This window comes from Vulpes lagopus, chromosome 20, assembly GCF_018345385.1.
Source record: "Vulpes lagopus strain Blue_001 chromosome 20, ASM1834538v1, whole genome shotgun sequence".
Classification (NCBI taxonomy): domain Eukaryota; kingdom Metazoa; phylum Chordata; class Mammalia; order Carnivora; family Canidae; genus Vulpes; species Vulpes lagopus.
This window is the reverse complement of record NC_054843.1, coordinates 1,558,514-1,572,980: the sequence shown is the minus strand read 5'-3', so window position 1 is coordinate 1,572,980 and position 14,467 is coordinate 1,558,514. Positions and strand designations below refer to the sequence as shown.

At 55.0% G+C, this 14,467-nt stretch overlaps 2 protein-coding genes across 4 annotated transcripts; one reads left to right on the top strand and one right to left on the bottom strand.

The window, feature by feature from the left end:
- Nucleotides 1–4,846: 4,846 nt before the first annotated feature.
- On the bottom strand, nucleotides 4,847–5,701 carry LOC121479441 (keratin-associated protein 10-12-like). 2 transcript variants are annotated; one of them, XM_041735043.1, is made up of 2 exons: nucleotides 5,049–5,701; nucleotides 4,847–4,985 (listed from the first exon to the last, which is right to left on the bottom strand). In XM_041735043.1, the coding sequence occupies exons 1-2, from the start codon at nucleotides 5,699–5,701 to the stop codon at nucleotides 4,847–4,849; spliced, it is 792 nt and encodes a 263-aa protein (XP_041590977.1). The 2 variants fall into 2 exon arrangements, with proteins under 2 accessions (XP_041590977.1, XP_041590976.1); XM_041735042.1 differs by having other exon boundaries at nucleotides 4,847–5,701.
- A 4,657-nt stretch (nucleotides 5,702–10,358) lies between these two features.
- LOC121479480 (keratin-associated protein 10-7-like) lies at nucleotides 10,359–11,684 on the top strand. 2 transcript variants are annotated; one of them, XM_041735112.1, is made up of 4 exons: nucleotides 10,359–10,631; nucleotides 10,725–11,205; nucleotides 11,260–11,354; nucleotides 11,598–11,684. In XM_041735112.1, the coding sequence occupies exons 1-4, from the start codon at nucleotides 10,359–10,361 to the stop codon at nucleotides 11,682–11,684; spliced, it is 936 nt and encodes a 311-aa protein (XP_041591046.1). The 2 variants fall into 2 exon arrangements, with proteins under 2 accessions (XP_041591046.1, XP_041591045.1); XM_041735111.1 differs by having other exon boundaries at nucleotides 10,725–11,416; nucleotides 11,546–11,684.
- The last annotated feature ends 2,783 nt before the right edge of the window (nucleotides 11,685–14,467 follow it).

The following is a 14,467-nucleotide window of genomic DNA, read 5'->3' as shown; positions in this document are numbered from 1 at the left end:
GGTCATATGTACCACCTTGAATAACTGGTGATGGTCACTGATCCCAGAGACCAAGACCCCGGGATGTCCCCCAGGTCTGCATCCTCTGAACCTGGGGTAAAGACTCAATGTTCCCATGCCCTCGAATGAACCCCGATCTGTGAAATCCATTATCACCAGGTCAAGCACTTTCCTAGCTTGTTTTAGACGCCTGAGGGTTCCTCTCTGTTGCTATAGACCAGTCTGATGGAGTACATTTGACCCAGGGAATCTGTAAGGTCCATGACTAAGCACATGCCTCGGCCTCTCAGAGCGGCTTCGGACTCTTCATGCAGGTGCCATTTATCCCTAAAAATGCTCTCTGTTCACTGACTAGAACTCACCAGCAGTACCAGGATCCAAGTCCAAGTACCTCTCTTGGCCACTCCTTTTATTTTTAAGACTGATTTATTTTGGGTGGCTCAGCGGTTTAGCCCTGCCTGCAGCCCAGGGCCTGATGCTGGAGACCCGGGATCGAGTCCCACGTCAGGCTCCCTGCATGGAGCCTGCCTCTCCCTTTGCCTGTGTCTCTGCCTCTCTCTCCCTGTGTCTCTCATGAATAAATAAATAAATAAAATCTTAAAAAAAAGACTGATGTATTTGAGAGAGAGAGAGAGGAAGAGACCACAAGTTGGGGGAAAGGCAGAGGGATATAACTTTCAAGTAGACTCCCTGATGAGTGCGGAACCCAACTTGAGGCTCCATCTTGCCACCTGTGAGATCATGACCCTGAGATCATGACCTGAGCCAAAACCAAGTGTTGGACACTCAACCCCCTGAGCCACCAGGGCATCCCCTGTCCTCCCTTGGCCACTCTTACCCACAAAATTCTTAGCTGTATATCTGGATTTTGCCTGAATCACTCCATAGATGGGGCCCTCAATTAGGGCTTGACATACTTACTATGGGATACAGGCAAACAGGACCCCATTGAACCTTGCGTGGGATGCAAGGCTGGTGTCGTTTCTCATGGAGGTCGGAGCCCCAGAGAAGTTAGGTTGAGGCTCCAGCATCCACTATGAGAGTTCCCACTTGAAGACTGTTGGCTACATGCTCCAGTCCTGGGGCAGCAGGTAAGTCTCAGGTTGGGCTTCAGTCTGGCTGGAGCATTTCCCAGAGTGGAAGAAGGAAGACTCAGTTTCAGAGTCAGGGAAGATCTTGAGTAGTCAAAGAAGAAAGCAAGGGATTGGCTAGAGGAAGAACAGAAGTCTCAAAAACAAGGAGTGAGGCTTTGCTTCAGGACATGACGGACCTGACTTGTCCTCTCACCTTAAGTAACTAGAAAATGGGACAAGAGATATAAGAAACCCATTTTCAGACATTGGACAACTGACAATGCAGAACTTGGATCCCTAAGAGAAGACAAACAGGAGGAGATCCCTATGATTGGCCCAGCCTCCTGGCTGGATTTCTGGGCTGCAGCATATGGAGGGGAATGCTGTCAGTATAGGGGTTGCTGAGCTGAAGAGAGGGAAATCAGAGTCAAAGAGGCTGAGGCACCCAGAATTTGTGGGGACAGACACAGAAGAAGAGAGAGATATACAGCAAAGAGCTCCACGGGAACACCTTGAGTCCACTGCCCAATACTCAGCCATTTGTCAGAACTCAGAACCCCATGGGTCTGGACAAGAACAATCATGGAGCTTGAAGGGGAACAAGTCCCAGAGCTTAAGCAAGGCTAAGAGGCAATGGGTTTCCAAACGACCAGAGTGGAGACCTCACTGGGTACCAGAGGCATTCAGTACAGATCCCAGAAGTCACATATCAAGAGCCGTGCTAACCCTGCCTGAGAGTAAAAGCCTCTCTAGATCCCCCGTAACAAAACGTGGGAACAAGCACAGAAGCATCACCATTATCAAGCCGGTCCACGGATGGTAACTGCCAGATGGAACAAAGCCCAGCACTGTTTAGAGGAAGGAAACAGAGTACAACACTCAACAGTATTACACTATTATTTTATTGAAACCCAGCATCCAATAAAAAATTACTAGACACTTTTCTTTAAAAGATTTTATTTATTTATTTATTTATTTATTTATTTATTTATTTGAGAGAGAGAGTGTGTGAGCATGAGTGGGGGCAGGGCAGAGGGGGAGGGAGAGGGAGAGAGAATCTCAAGGAGACTCTGTGCTACGCATGGAGCCCAACACAGGGCTCCATCCCATGACCCTGAGATCATGACCTGAGCTGAAAGCAAGAGTCGGACGCTCAACTGACTGAGCCACCCAGGTGCCCCAAAATTACTAGACACATTCAGAGGAAAAAGCTAACCCATAATCAAGAGGCAAAATAGATTATACAAACAAGCCCAGAAATGACCGTTGCTGGAATTAGCAGACAAGGTAGTTAAAACAATTATAATAAATATGTACAAGGATTTTAAGGAAACCATGAACACAAGGCAGAGAGAAATGTAAGATATAAAAGAGAACTAAATGGAACTCCAAGAGCTGATGAACATAAGATCAACAATAAAAAATGTAAAGGATGAGTTTAAAGGCATAATAAACACTGCAGATGATCAGTGACCTAGAAGACATAATCATAGAAAATACCCAAGCCAAAAGGCGGTAAGGAAAAACATTTGAATTAACAGAGCCTCAGTGGGGCACCTGCGAGGCTCAGGGGTTAAGCGTCTGCCTCCGACTCAGGGCATGATCCCGCCGGGATCAAGTCCCGCATTGGGCTCCCTGCACAGACCCTGCTTCTCCCTCTGCCTGTGTCTCTGCGTCTCATGAATAAATAAATAAATAAAATCCTTAAAAAAAAAAAAAAAAGGAAAGTGAAAAGCCAAGCCACAGGCGGAGAAATTTGCAGCCTGCATGTAGGATAAGTGACTGGGCCTGGCATCGTAAGGAACACTTGCCAACAGTCTGATTGCAGAGCAGTGGGCAGAGGATCTGAGCAGACGCCTCCCTGCAGAAGACAGACCCACGGCCGGCAGGTGCACGAGAAGCTGACACCCCCCCCCCCCGCCCCCCGGCCCCACGCAGGAGCCGCCAGGAGGTGCACAGGCCGCTCTGCACACTACTACCACGTGACCCCGCAAGCCTCCCCCAGGGCTTTCCCCAGGAGAAACGAAAACCTGCAGAGCGCAGGCGCTTAGGCGGCTTCATCATCGTTCAAAGCTGGAGGCGGCCCAGAGGCCCGGACGTACTTCAACAGGTGGATCCCGCCGGGCCACGCGGTCAAACACACCTGAGCAATTAAAACGGAGTTAATGCGAACGCGGCGACAAAAGAGACAAGTGAGTGAAGCCAGACTCCGAGCAAACCTGTCGTGCTCCCACCGTACTGGACGCTCCAGGAACCATCAACTTGGCGACGGAGCCCAGTAGCCGCTCCCGGGCCCAGGCGGGGCGTGGTGGCTCCGGCGCCCGGAACCTTCGGCAGCAGGGACAGCTTATACCCTGACCCGAGTGGAGGGTGAAGGTGCGGGTTTTTCTTAAAACTCATCAAACTGTACAATGAAATCGGCTGCGTCCCATTATATGGGAATTTCAAACAGATTTTAGACGGAAGCGCTAGTTGGGGGGAGGGTGGCGTGGAGGCAGGGAACATGCAGCAGGTGGGCGGTGTGGTGCCGGGGGCGGTGGCTGCGGGTGACGGAGGGCACTGAGCCGGGCCGGCCGGGCTCGCTTTGTGGGTTCTGGCCCTGGACACAGCTGCGGGAGGGCACCTGGTCCACCTGGAGGCTGGGGGGACGGGGGAGCCAGCTCTGATCCTTCTGGGGAAGGGACACTGGGCCACTGCTTGAAAGAGTTCTGGAACCCTGCCGGGTGACATAGGGGGATGCCTCTGCCTTTGTCAACGAGTGTCCTCACGAGACGTCAGTGCCATCCTGACATCACAGCAGCGTTGTCCAGAGCACCAGGCACATCCAGGCCTGACGGGGTTCCCAGCTCACTGGGGAGGCCCTGCCCGGTGACTCCGTGTCCCTCCTGCTCCCAGGTGGAGTCCAGACCTACCAGCTGATGTCCTGAGTCCTGCCCAGGACGGGACCCTGGGGCTCCTGCCACCCTGAAGACTGTGCTTCCAACCTAGTCGTTTCCTTTGGGGGCTTGGAGCAGTGCCTCCCCCAGCCCACCGCTTCTCCACGGGATGAGCAGAGCACACGGGAGGACCCCAGGGGGACCCCAGGAGGCCCCCAGGCCGCAGGCTCTGTGCTGCCCACAGCCCCCAGGCCGGCTTGTCCGGGCCGCTTTGCCCAGCTGGATCAGTGGGTGGAGACGGGTGTGGGCTGAGCCCCCCAGGCCGCGCCCCGTGTGCAGGTGGCCAGCCTCGGGAGCCCCGAGGACCCACGCGGGGCCCAGCAGCACTGACCGTCCGTGTGAGGCCGTGAGTCCCACCCCGCGGCCCCGCCCAGAGCAGTTGGGCCCCAGCCCATGGGGACCTCTCATTGCTCCTCCCAGAAATGTTCACACAGGAAGGGACCACTGTCGGGTCCAAACCCCAGGACACCACCCCCATGAGAGTCAGATGAAAGGAAGCAGGTTAGCGGGTGAAGTGAGTTTATTGGGGTGCTGGGGAGGGGCCCACAGGTTGGAGGGCAAGGTCAGGTGACCCGAGCAGAGGAACTGGGAAGGAAGGCAGGTGACCCAGGGCAGGTGGAGGTGCGACCCGGGAGCAGGAGCCCCAGAGAGCCGCAGGGTCAGCGTTCTTGGGAGGAAGGAGGTGAAGGTCAGGTCAGGAGAGTGGACACCCAGGGGGACCCCGTCCTGGGTGGGGGCAGCCACCTAGCACAGGTGACAGCTGGGCTGAGGGGTGGTCGGGAGGCCCACGGTCCCTGGGTGGGGCCTGCGCCCAGCGCCCTAGGGGCACGTGCCCCATCAGCGGGAGCACACGGGGCGGCACAGCAGGGACATGCTGGAGGCCTGGGGGCAGCAGCTGGGCTGGCAGGGGGAGGGGGTGGTACAGCAGGCGGGCCTGCACACGGGGCGGCAGAGGAGGGACACGCAGGAAGAGGGTCTGCAGGGGCTGGGCTGGCAGCAGGGGGAGGCCTGGCAGCAGACAGGCTTGCAGCAGATGGGCTTGCAGCAGACAGGGGTGCAGCAGAGGGGCTTGCAGCAGACAGGGGTGCAGCAGAGGGGCTTGCAGCAGACGGGGGTGCAGCACATGGGCTTGCAGCAGACAGACACACAGCTGTCTTCCTGGCAGGGGGAGGAGCTGCAGCAGGAGGACTGGCAGCTAGACTGCTGGCAGCAGGGGGAGGCTGAGCAAGGGGAGGCCTGGCAGCACACGGGCTTGCAGCAGACAGGGGTGCAGCAGACCGGCTTGCAGCAGACAGGGGTACAGCACACAGGCTTGCAGCAGATAGGGGTGCAGCACACGGGCTTGCAGCAGACAGGGGTGCAGCACACGGGCTTGCAGCAGACAGGGGTGCAGCACACGGGCTTGCAGCAGACAGACGCACCACAGCCCTCCTGGCAGGGGGAGCAGCTGCCGCACGGGGGCTGGCAGGAGCCAGGGCAGGCTGGTGGGCAGGGGCTGGACCCGCAGCTCGCAGGGGTGCAGAGGAGGGTCAGGCAGGAGGCTGGGGCGCAGCAGGGGGGCTCGCAGTAGCTCTCGGGACAGTCGTCCAGCTGCCAGGAGGGGTCGGGGCAGGAGTCGCCAGAGCCGGGCAGGCAGACGCGGCCGCCGTAGCTCAGGTCGCTGGAGCAGACGGACAGGGTGGAGGCGGCCATGGTGTGGGTGCTGGGGCGGGGTGTGGGTGCCGGTGTGTGTGTGGGTGCGGGTGCGGGTGTGAGTGTGCGAGGTCCGGGGTGTCGGTTTTTATACCATCCTGGCTCTTGCGTCCCAGGGCCCAGCGGCCTGCAGTTCCGGCTCTGAGGCCCCGAGGGATGTTAATTTGCAGGCACGTTGTGCAGCTCGTAAATGCCCTGGAGCATCTGACTCCGGAGGTGGCCCACGTGTCCCTGGGGAGCCGGGTGCAGTGACAAGGTCTCAGCCCGGGTTCTCAGGGCAGGGGATGGATGGGGGTGTCAGGTGAGTGTCGAGACCATCCGGTGTGCGGGGCAGCCCCAGGGCAGGTGCTCCCTCGGAGGCTGACGGCTTTGGGCCGCCGCGTTTCTCTGCAGCTTAACACCTGCCCCCTGGGGATGCAGGGCTGTTGCCCCCGTGAAGGTGGGACCCAAGGCCAGGGCGGCAGCGTCTCCCGGGGCTACCCCGCTGCAGCATTTCTCATCACCAAAGCACGTCCTGTCCGTGTGTCTGCTTTGCACCTGCCTACGTGCTCGGGGGACGGCCCTGCTTGTGTTCAACTGTGTGCCTCCCTCCCCTCCCAGGGCCGTGGTCGTGGGTGAGCCCCCAAGCAGCAGGTCCTGGCAGTGGCAGTGCAGTCACTACTCCAGCCCCGTTCTGGACAGTCCCCGCCAGCCCCGACCTTGCCCCTCTTCCAGCCCCTCAGGACCCCAGACACCCCAGGGTGTCACTGAGCAGCACCGGGACACAGAACCGCAGGGAAGGTTAGGAAACAGGGCCAGGGACAGTGAGCGACCCTCAGCCCCGCCTGCCAGCCCCACCCTCCTCTCAGGACGCAGCCACATCCCCCGACCCCCCGTATCTCTGTGTGTGTCTCTCCGTGGTCTCACTCTGTCTGCACACACGGGGGCACACACGCGCACGCAGGGCTTTCTCATCACAGTAGCCACGTTCTAGAAAGTCGCCGAAAACCTGGCATGAGCAGATACAGGGAATGCTGAACCAGCACCCCTGGGTGAGGCGGGCCGGGGCCCTGCAAGCCCGGGTCACACCTTCAGCAACCTCATCCGTTACCTGGCTTGACGTGTTTCTGTTCACAGTGACTTAGGTAATAAGTACTCGATACACATTCACGTAACATCGGACTCAGGGCCCAAGTCTCGCCTGAGCACGGCTAACCTGGGATTTTCGCTGTAGGACGCGAGTCCTCCTGGGCTCAGAGCCCCACACCCTCGGGGCGGTGCTGGCGGCGACCACTTCCACCCACTAAGTCACAACATAAAGCACAAAACACGGCGTGAAGGACACAGTGAAAGGACAGGTGTAGAGTCCCAGAGGCACAGGAGGCAGAACCTGTTCCCGCTCAGCTGGGATTGCACGTCCGCCTCCTAAATTGGGGGCACTCTGCCCACGTCCACGGATGGCCACGCACACTTTGCGAGTCTGGATTTGGGGTTACAGATAAACTGTCGCACGTAAGTGAATCCCAGCTGAAGAATCCGTGAATAATGAAGACTCTCCTCTCCGTGTGGGCACACACGCGTGCGTAATGTATGCGTGTGCATACATTTTTAAAATACGGATTGTACCACATTCTATCCACTCTGATTTTTTGCGACTTAATATAACATGGAGCCCCCTGCCTATGAAAATACAAAGATTCCTCTTTCTTGTTTGCAGCTGCACAGAATTTCACGTTGTCCTGTGTGTTTGTGTCTTTCTCATCCTCGTGCTTCCAATCCTCTGGGCCCTTGTATTCAGGACCCAGTCTTGGAATTCGCACACAATTTTTTTTTCTTGGTGCAGACTAACGATCTTTATTTGTAAATTGAAATATCTAATACTTTACACTTGCTTTTTTTGGAGAATTGAAGTTATACTTTACTAATAACACTAAGATTACTACAGCATTTTTATAGACTCATCAGCACACTGGTGGCTTATATTAAACTTTTTTAAAAAAATTGTTTTAAGATTTTATTTATTTATTCATGAGAGACACACAGAGAGAGGCAGACACAGGAAGAGGGAGAAGCAGGCTCTCTGTGGGGAGCCCGATGTGGGACTCGATCCCAGGGCCCTAGGGTCACACCCTGAGCCAAAGGCAGACACTCAGCCACTGAGCCACCCAGGTGCCCTATAATTCTTGATCGAATGTTTGACATCGTCTATGAAAAATTCTAGCAGCTCTGGATGAGTTTCTCTCCCCGCGCTAGCTGGCGGCCTGAGAGGGGCAGAGGACCCTACTGACCTGAGGCTGCCCTACATCTGGCTTCCCCACTCCTGGGTCTGAGCTGTCCAGGGGTCCCACCCGAGAGCCACTCCTGCTTGGCCATGTCTTCTTGGCAATGAGACTGCAAAAGCTCTGCTTGGGTTCTGCTGGTTTTCCGCTGGCTTTCTTAGCGTCTTTCCCGCCTAGCATAAACATTTGGCAAATGCCCTGAGATATAAGCTGTGGCTCTAGAGCTCCCTCGTCTCCGTGCCTGCCACCTCCCTGGGGTCTTGTCCCCTTGGGTCCATGTGGCCTCCGCAGTCGCAGACTCCCATGTAGTATCTCCACCCTCCCAGGTTTCCAGAAGCTCCGCTGGCCTCTCTGTATACTACTTACTTCCCCTCACACCGCACACAAGATTCATCAGCTGCACCTGGGGAAGAGCCACTTGGAGATGCCAGCTCGCCTCTCTGGAGGCCCCCCCCCCCCCGCCCCCGGCGCATCTCCACATGTTGCCCCTTAATGCTCAGTCTCATCAGCCACCTTCAAAAGCTAGCACAGACACTCTTGTATTTTATCCAGCTTCCGAGCTGTCCTCAGCTGGGTACAAATGTCTGGCAAGGGCTGCCTTGTCATAGACAGCAAACCTCTCCTCTCCCCGTCTCTGCCAGGCACTTCCAGCCGACAGATCGCTTCCCGTGCCTCCAGAGGGACCGGGACCTGAGCACGGGAGGCCAGGCTCAACCTGTACTATTTTTGTAACTCAAGACATAAAGAAAGGGCGCCTGGGGGGCTCAGTGGGTTGAGCATCTGCCTTCAGCTCAGGTCATGATCCTGGGGTCCTGGGATCGAGTCCTACACTGGGATCCTTGCGTGGAGTCTGCTTCTCTCTCTATTTCTCTGCCTCTTGCTCATTCTCTCTCTCTCTCTCTCTCTCTCTCTCTCTCTCTGTCAAATAAATAAGTAGAATCCTTTTAAAGAGATATAGAGGGACACCTGGGTCGCTGAGCAGTTGAGCATCTGCCTTCGGCTCAGGGCATGATCCCGGGTCCAGGGATCCAGTCCTGCATCAGGCTCCTTGTGTGGAGCCTGCTTCTCCCTCTGCCTGTGTCTCTGCCTCTCTCTCTTTCTGTCTTCATGACTAGATAAAATCTTTTAAAAAATAAAATAAATAAATAAAAGATATAAAGAAACTCAGTCTGCAGTTTAATTGAATTCCTAGAACCCCTCTGCCCCATCATGAACTTCCTCGTGGCTGAGGGGCCTGGGGTGAGAACCACTGCTGCAAACAGAATGGCCAGTAAGGGCAAGGACTGGAGCTCACAGACATAGCAGGGGCACCACACGCTGCCTGAGTGCCCCCAGAGCCCTCCCCCAGGGGCTCCATGCACCAGGCCCTGGGCACCCATGCATTCTCGAGCTTGGCACCATCCCAGCACATGGTGGGGGGACTGGCTCCCCAGTGAGTAAGTTCACACTTGGAAGGTAGAAGGACCAGAGATGATGGAAATTTATTTAGCAGAGGAAACCAAAACCACTTGGTGGCCACTTGGATATTACTTCCAGAAGAAAGGAAGGAAGGGGTTCGGATGACATTCAGGTTCCTGGCTGGGGTGACCCAAGGAATTTTTCAGCTAACAAGAAAATCAATAAGAAAGACAAAGGCGATCACTGTTTTCCACATGGAGGCTTTGCCGGAGCTGCGCCTTCTGCACGCCTGTTTGTACTCCAGGTTTGCGGTGTTTGGGGCATAAGAAGCTGTGCGCAGATGCAGAACCCACGGCCTCAGTGAGTGGTCAGGCATAAGAGGCCTGGTGGCCACCTAAGGACATGGAAGTGGCCACCCGACTGTCCCGTTACCTGCTTCCCACCTGCAGGTGCCGTCAGGGGAGCCCTCCGCACCAGGGCGTCACAACTAGAACACTTCTTGCCCCACAGCTTCTTTGACCCTGGCTTCTCCAGCCTGGCACTCCGGAAGCTGCACCACCCTGGCTAGCAGAGACCCCTCCCCACCCCACCCCACTGGTGTGTACGAGATCCACCCCGGTGTCAACAAAGGGCACTTAGGATTCCAAGGGATGGATTTCTTATGCAGCCAACCTGGCCCCAGGACATGCTTTTTGCAGACTCACACCTTTACTAGCTCAACGTCTGTGCTGCACCAAAGGAAACAGAGGATGTGTTAACAGATCCCAAAATATACTAGTTTTATAGCTAAGCAACACCTCATAGAACCAAACATAAAGCCGGCACTAATGAGAGTCCCGGGCTCCAAACACCAACAAGGAAGGCAGGGATGCGGGGCCTGTCGCTGGACAGCACGCACCAGGAGGGGTATAAAAGCCGCCGGCCCAGCACCTCGCACACTCACAGCCACACCCGCACCCACACACTCACCCGCACCCACACCCCGCCCCAGCACCCACACCATGGCCGCCTCCACCCTGTCTGTCTGCTCCAGCGACCTGAGCTACAGCGGCCGCGTCTGCCTGCCCGGCTCCGGCGACTCCTGCCCCGACCCCTCCTGGCAGCTGGACGACTGTCCCGAGAGCTACTGCGAGCCCCCCTGCTGCACCCCGGCCTCCTGCCTGACCCTCCTCTGCACCCCCGCGAGCTGCGGGTCCAGCCCCTGCCCACCAGCCTCCCTCAGCTCCTGCCAGCCCTCGTGCGGCAGCTGCTCCCCCTGCCAGGAGGGCTGCTGTGTGTCTGTCTGCTGCAAGCCCGTGTGCTGCACCCCCGTCTGCTGCAAGCCCGTGTGCTGCACCCCTGTCTGCTGCAAGCCTGTCTGCTGTGAGGCATCCCCTTGCTCAGCCTCCCCCTGCTGCCAGCAGTCTAGCTGCCAGCCCTCCTGCTGCAGCTCCTCCCCCTGCCAGGAAGACAGCTGTGTGTCTGTCTGCTGCAAGCCTGTCTGTTGCACCCCCGTCTGCTGCAAGCCCATGTGCTGTGAGTCCTCCCCTTGCTGCCAGCAGTCTAGCTGCCAGCCCTCATGCAGCAGCTCCTCCCCCTGCCAGGAGGACAGCTGTGTGTCTGTCTGCTGCAAGCCCGTCTGCTGCACCCCTGTCTGCTGCAAGCCCGTCTGCTGCACCCCTGTCTGCTGCAAGCCTGTCTGCTGTGAGGCATCCCCTTGCTCAGCCTCCCCCTGCTGCCAGCAGTCTAGCTGCCAGCCCTCCTGCTGCAGCTCCTCCCCCTGCCAGGAAGACAGCTGTGTGTCTGTCTGCTGCAAGCCCATGTGCTGCACCCCTGTCTGCTGCAAGCCCGTCTGCTGCAAGCCCGTCTGTTGCACCCCTGTCTGCTGCAAGCCTGTCTGCTGCCAGGCCTCCCCTTGCTCAGCTTCCCCCTGCTGCCAGCAGTCTAGCTGCCAGCCCTCCTGCTGCAGCTCCTCCCCCTGCCAGGAAGACAGCTGTGTGTCTATCTGCTGCAAGCCTGTCTGCTGCACCCCTGTCTGCTGCAAGCCCGTCTGCTGCACCCCTGTCTGCTGCAAGCCCATGTGCTGCACCCCTGTCTGCTGCAAGCCCGTCTGCTGCACCCCTGTCTGCTGCCAGGCCTCCCCCTGCTGCCAGCCCAGCCCCTGCAGACCCTCCTCCTGCGTGTCCCTCCTCTGCCGCCCCGTGTGCAGGCCCACCTGCTGTGCCACCCCCTCCCCCTGTCAGCCCAGCTGCTGCCGCCAGGCCTCCAGTGTGTCCCTGCTGTGCCGCCCCGTGTGCTCCCGCCAGGCCTGCTGCGGCCCCTCCTCGGCCCAGAAGTCCTGCTGCTAAGTGATCTTCATAAGAGCACCCAAAGCTCGAGAGCCCACCTGCACACCCTGGATTCTTTACTAAGCACCAAGTCAAGTATCCAGTCCTCTTTCCTGGGCTCCTGCAGTGGACACTGGTCACCTGTTTCCCATGGTGCATTTGTCCCACTGACTTTCTTCAGGTACTAACTTTCCCCAAGTCAATATGCCCTGCCTCCTCCACCTGGATTGGCAGTGACTTCAGCAAGGCCAGCTGGGCTCCCCGAAGCCTTTGAACCTCGTGGAGCGAAAGGAGACAAGATAAAGTATCTTTTCCAGAGCTGGATTCTCACTATTGCCCCTGGACCCGGTATGGCCCTGGCTCCTCCACTGATTCCTGAGCTTATTTCTTCACCAACCCTCATTCTGTAGCTGTCAGTCCCTCCAATAAATTCTCTTTTTGATCAAGTTAAGCAGAATTCATTTCTGTGGTTTCCAACAAAGATCCCCACCTAACACCCCCCACGTAAGGATGGTCCGGGTTGTGCCCTAGGACCACCATGTCCTGTCTTTAGTAGTGTCCAAGAAGTGCCTTTGGCTACATGTATGTCCAGGTTGTGGACACATTTTCAAGGACATAAAGGCTAAATAGTCTGATGGCAGTGCCTACCCTGGGGAAGAGCCACCCATCAGGGGCGACTTCCCTGAACCCAGACTGTCTCCAGCCCCCGCTCCAGAAGGATGGACTCCACAGGCCCTGTGCAGTTAAGAGTCAGCACCGCAGGCCTTGGGCAGCTGTCTTTAGGCCTGCTCATAAGGTAGGCCCTTAGGGGGTGCCTGGGAATGTAGACTTTGGGAGAGTTTCCACCCATGTGATAGGAGGGCCTCACTGGCATAAACTGTACAAATACTATGGCTTGTGTTGAGTAGTCACTCTTCCTGGAGGCCTGGAATTTTGGTACAAGCCAGGCAGACGGTGCCCATGTGATCTGGCCCTGATAAAAACCATAGGTGCTAATCTCTGATGAGCTCCCTGGGGAGTGATACATCATACATGTTGTCACAGCTCCTAGCAGGGGAGTTAAGCATGTCCTGGGTGATCCCACTGGGAAGGGCTCTGGAAATGTGTCCAGTATCACTGGGGTCTCCCCACGCACCTTTCCCCTGGGCTGACTTCGCTCTACATACTGAGTCCTGGGAGGTCCCCCAGCAAATCACCAAAATCCTGGGGACCCCAATGCAGAAATGTTCAAGTCTGATGACAACAAGCATCGCCCGAAGTGTAGAAACAAGGTCTGCTTATGCTGCAGGTGAGAGTCATGTTTCAAAGCAAGTTGGTAACATCTGGAAAAGCGAAACTTGTGCACATCCTATACCCCGAGCAGCTCTCCTGGAGAAGACTTATGTATGTGCACTTGATGCCCACATAGATTATTGTACAATGGAGTCTGAAAAGCCTAAAAGTTAAATACCACCTTTAGTGGGAGAATGAACAACTAGACCACAGTCTATGCACACAAGAAAAGACCATGCGGTAGTTAGCGTGACTGAACCGGGAGAAACACAGCAGTACAGATGAATGGCAGAAACATAACATCGAATAAAAATAAAAATCACATTGCAGATTGATATGTGCAGAAAAGCCCACACTGGAAGGTTAAAACCACAAAGTGATACTTTGCCTTCATGACTATAAACTTCTCTACAAAAACTACAAAAGCATGTGCAGGAATGTGAATGCCAGCCTCCAAACAGGGGGCTACCCCAAGGGGGGGGGACACATGGCGTGTCAACAACATGTGGAATATTCTGCAAATATGGCAAAATGTTAAGGTTTCTGTTAACTCATAGATATTTGGATGTTTATTCTACTATTTTCTATGTTTCCTGAAATATTTTATAATAAAAATACTATCTAGAAAGGTAAAAAATGTTATATACAAACCAGTTTCTGTGACAGATTCATTAAGATGAACTTATAAAAATAAAAAGGAAGTTTTGTTTGGAAAATTTAAGGTGCTTCCAAACTGGGGAGTAAACCAAAGCACAATTACAAGTTCCCAGGAAATAAATGAAGCAAGTACTGGTCCTCAGAGCACAGGGGCTTGGGTGAAGCAGGACTCAGGGGTGACAAAATCCTCAAGGATATACAGTAGAATACAAGCAAAATTGAGAATAAATAAGATTTCAATTCAGAAACTTCCAAAGGAAATAAAAGAAATAAATTAATAAAATTAATGAATTAAAGCAGAAAAAGCAGCAGTAGATATAATCAAAGAAACCAAGCATTTATTTTCTTTAAGTCTATAAAAGGAGAACAATGTTGGAAAACCTAAAAAAAAAGAGATAATAATGGATATTAAATATAAAAACAGACACATGACCAAAGATGGAGAAAATTTTAAATTATGGAAAGAAATATACATCTTTCAATCAATACAGTCAGATTTTGTGCACTAAGAGAACAATTTTCTAGGAAAGTATCACTGAAATAAATATAAGGAAAGGTAAAACCCTTGAGGAGGCCAGCAATCATGGGAGAACTTGAAAGGTCAGGGTGACACTTTCCGTCACAAAAAGTACGAGATCCAGATGATGACACAAGAGCAGATGCGCAGAACAAGAGGCCCCAGGGGTCCAGTAACAACCCTTGCCCTCAGTGTCACTGATTCCCTGATTCCCAATCAGGGCGCCGCTACAGCTTAGTAGGGTAGTGACGAGACCGGCCAGCTGGTGTCTGTATGCGAGGGCAAAAAAGTAAACTTTGCCGTCTACCTCACTTCATGTACACAATTAACGAGGGGAGGACAAGGATATCAGAACTGA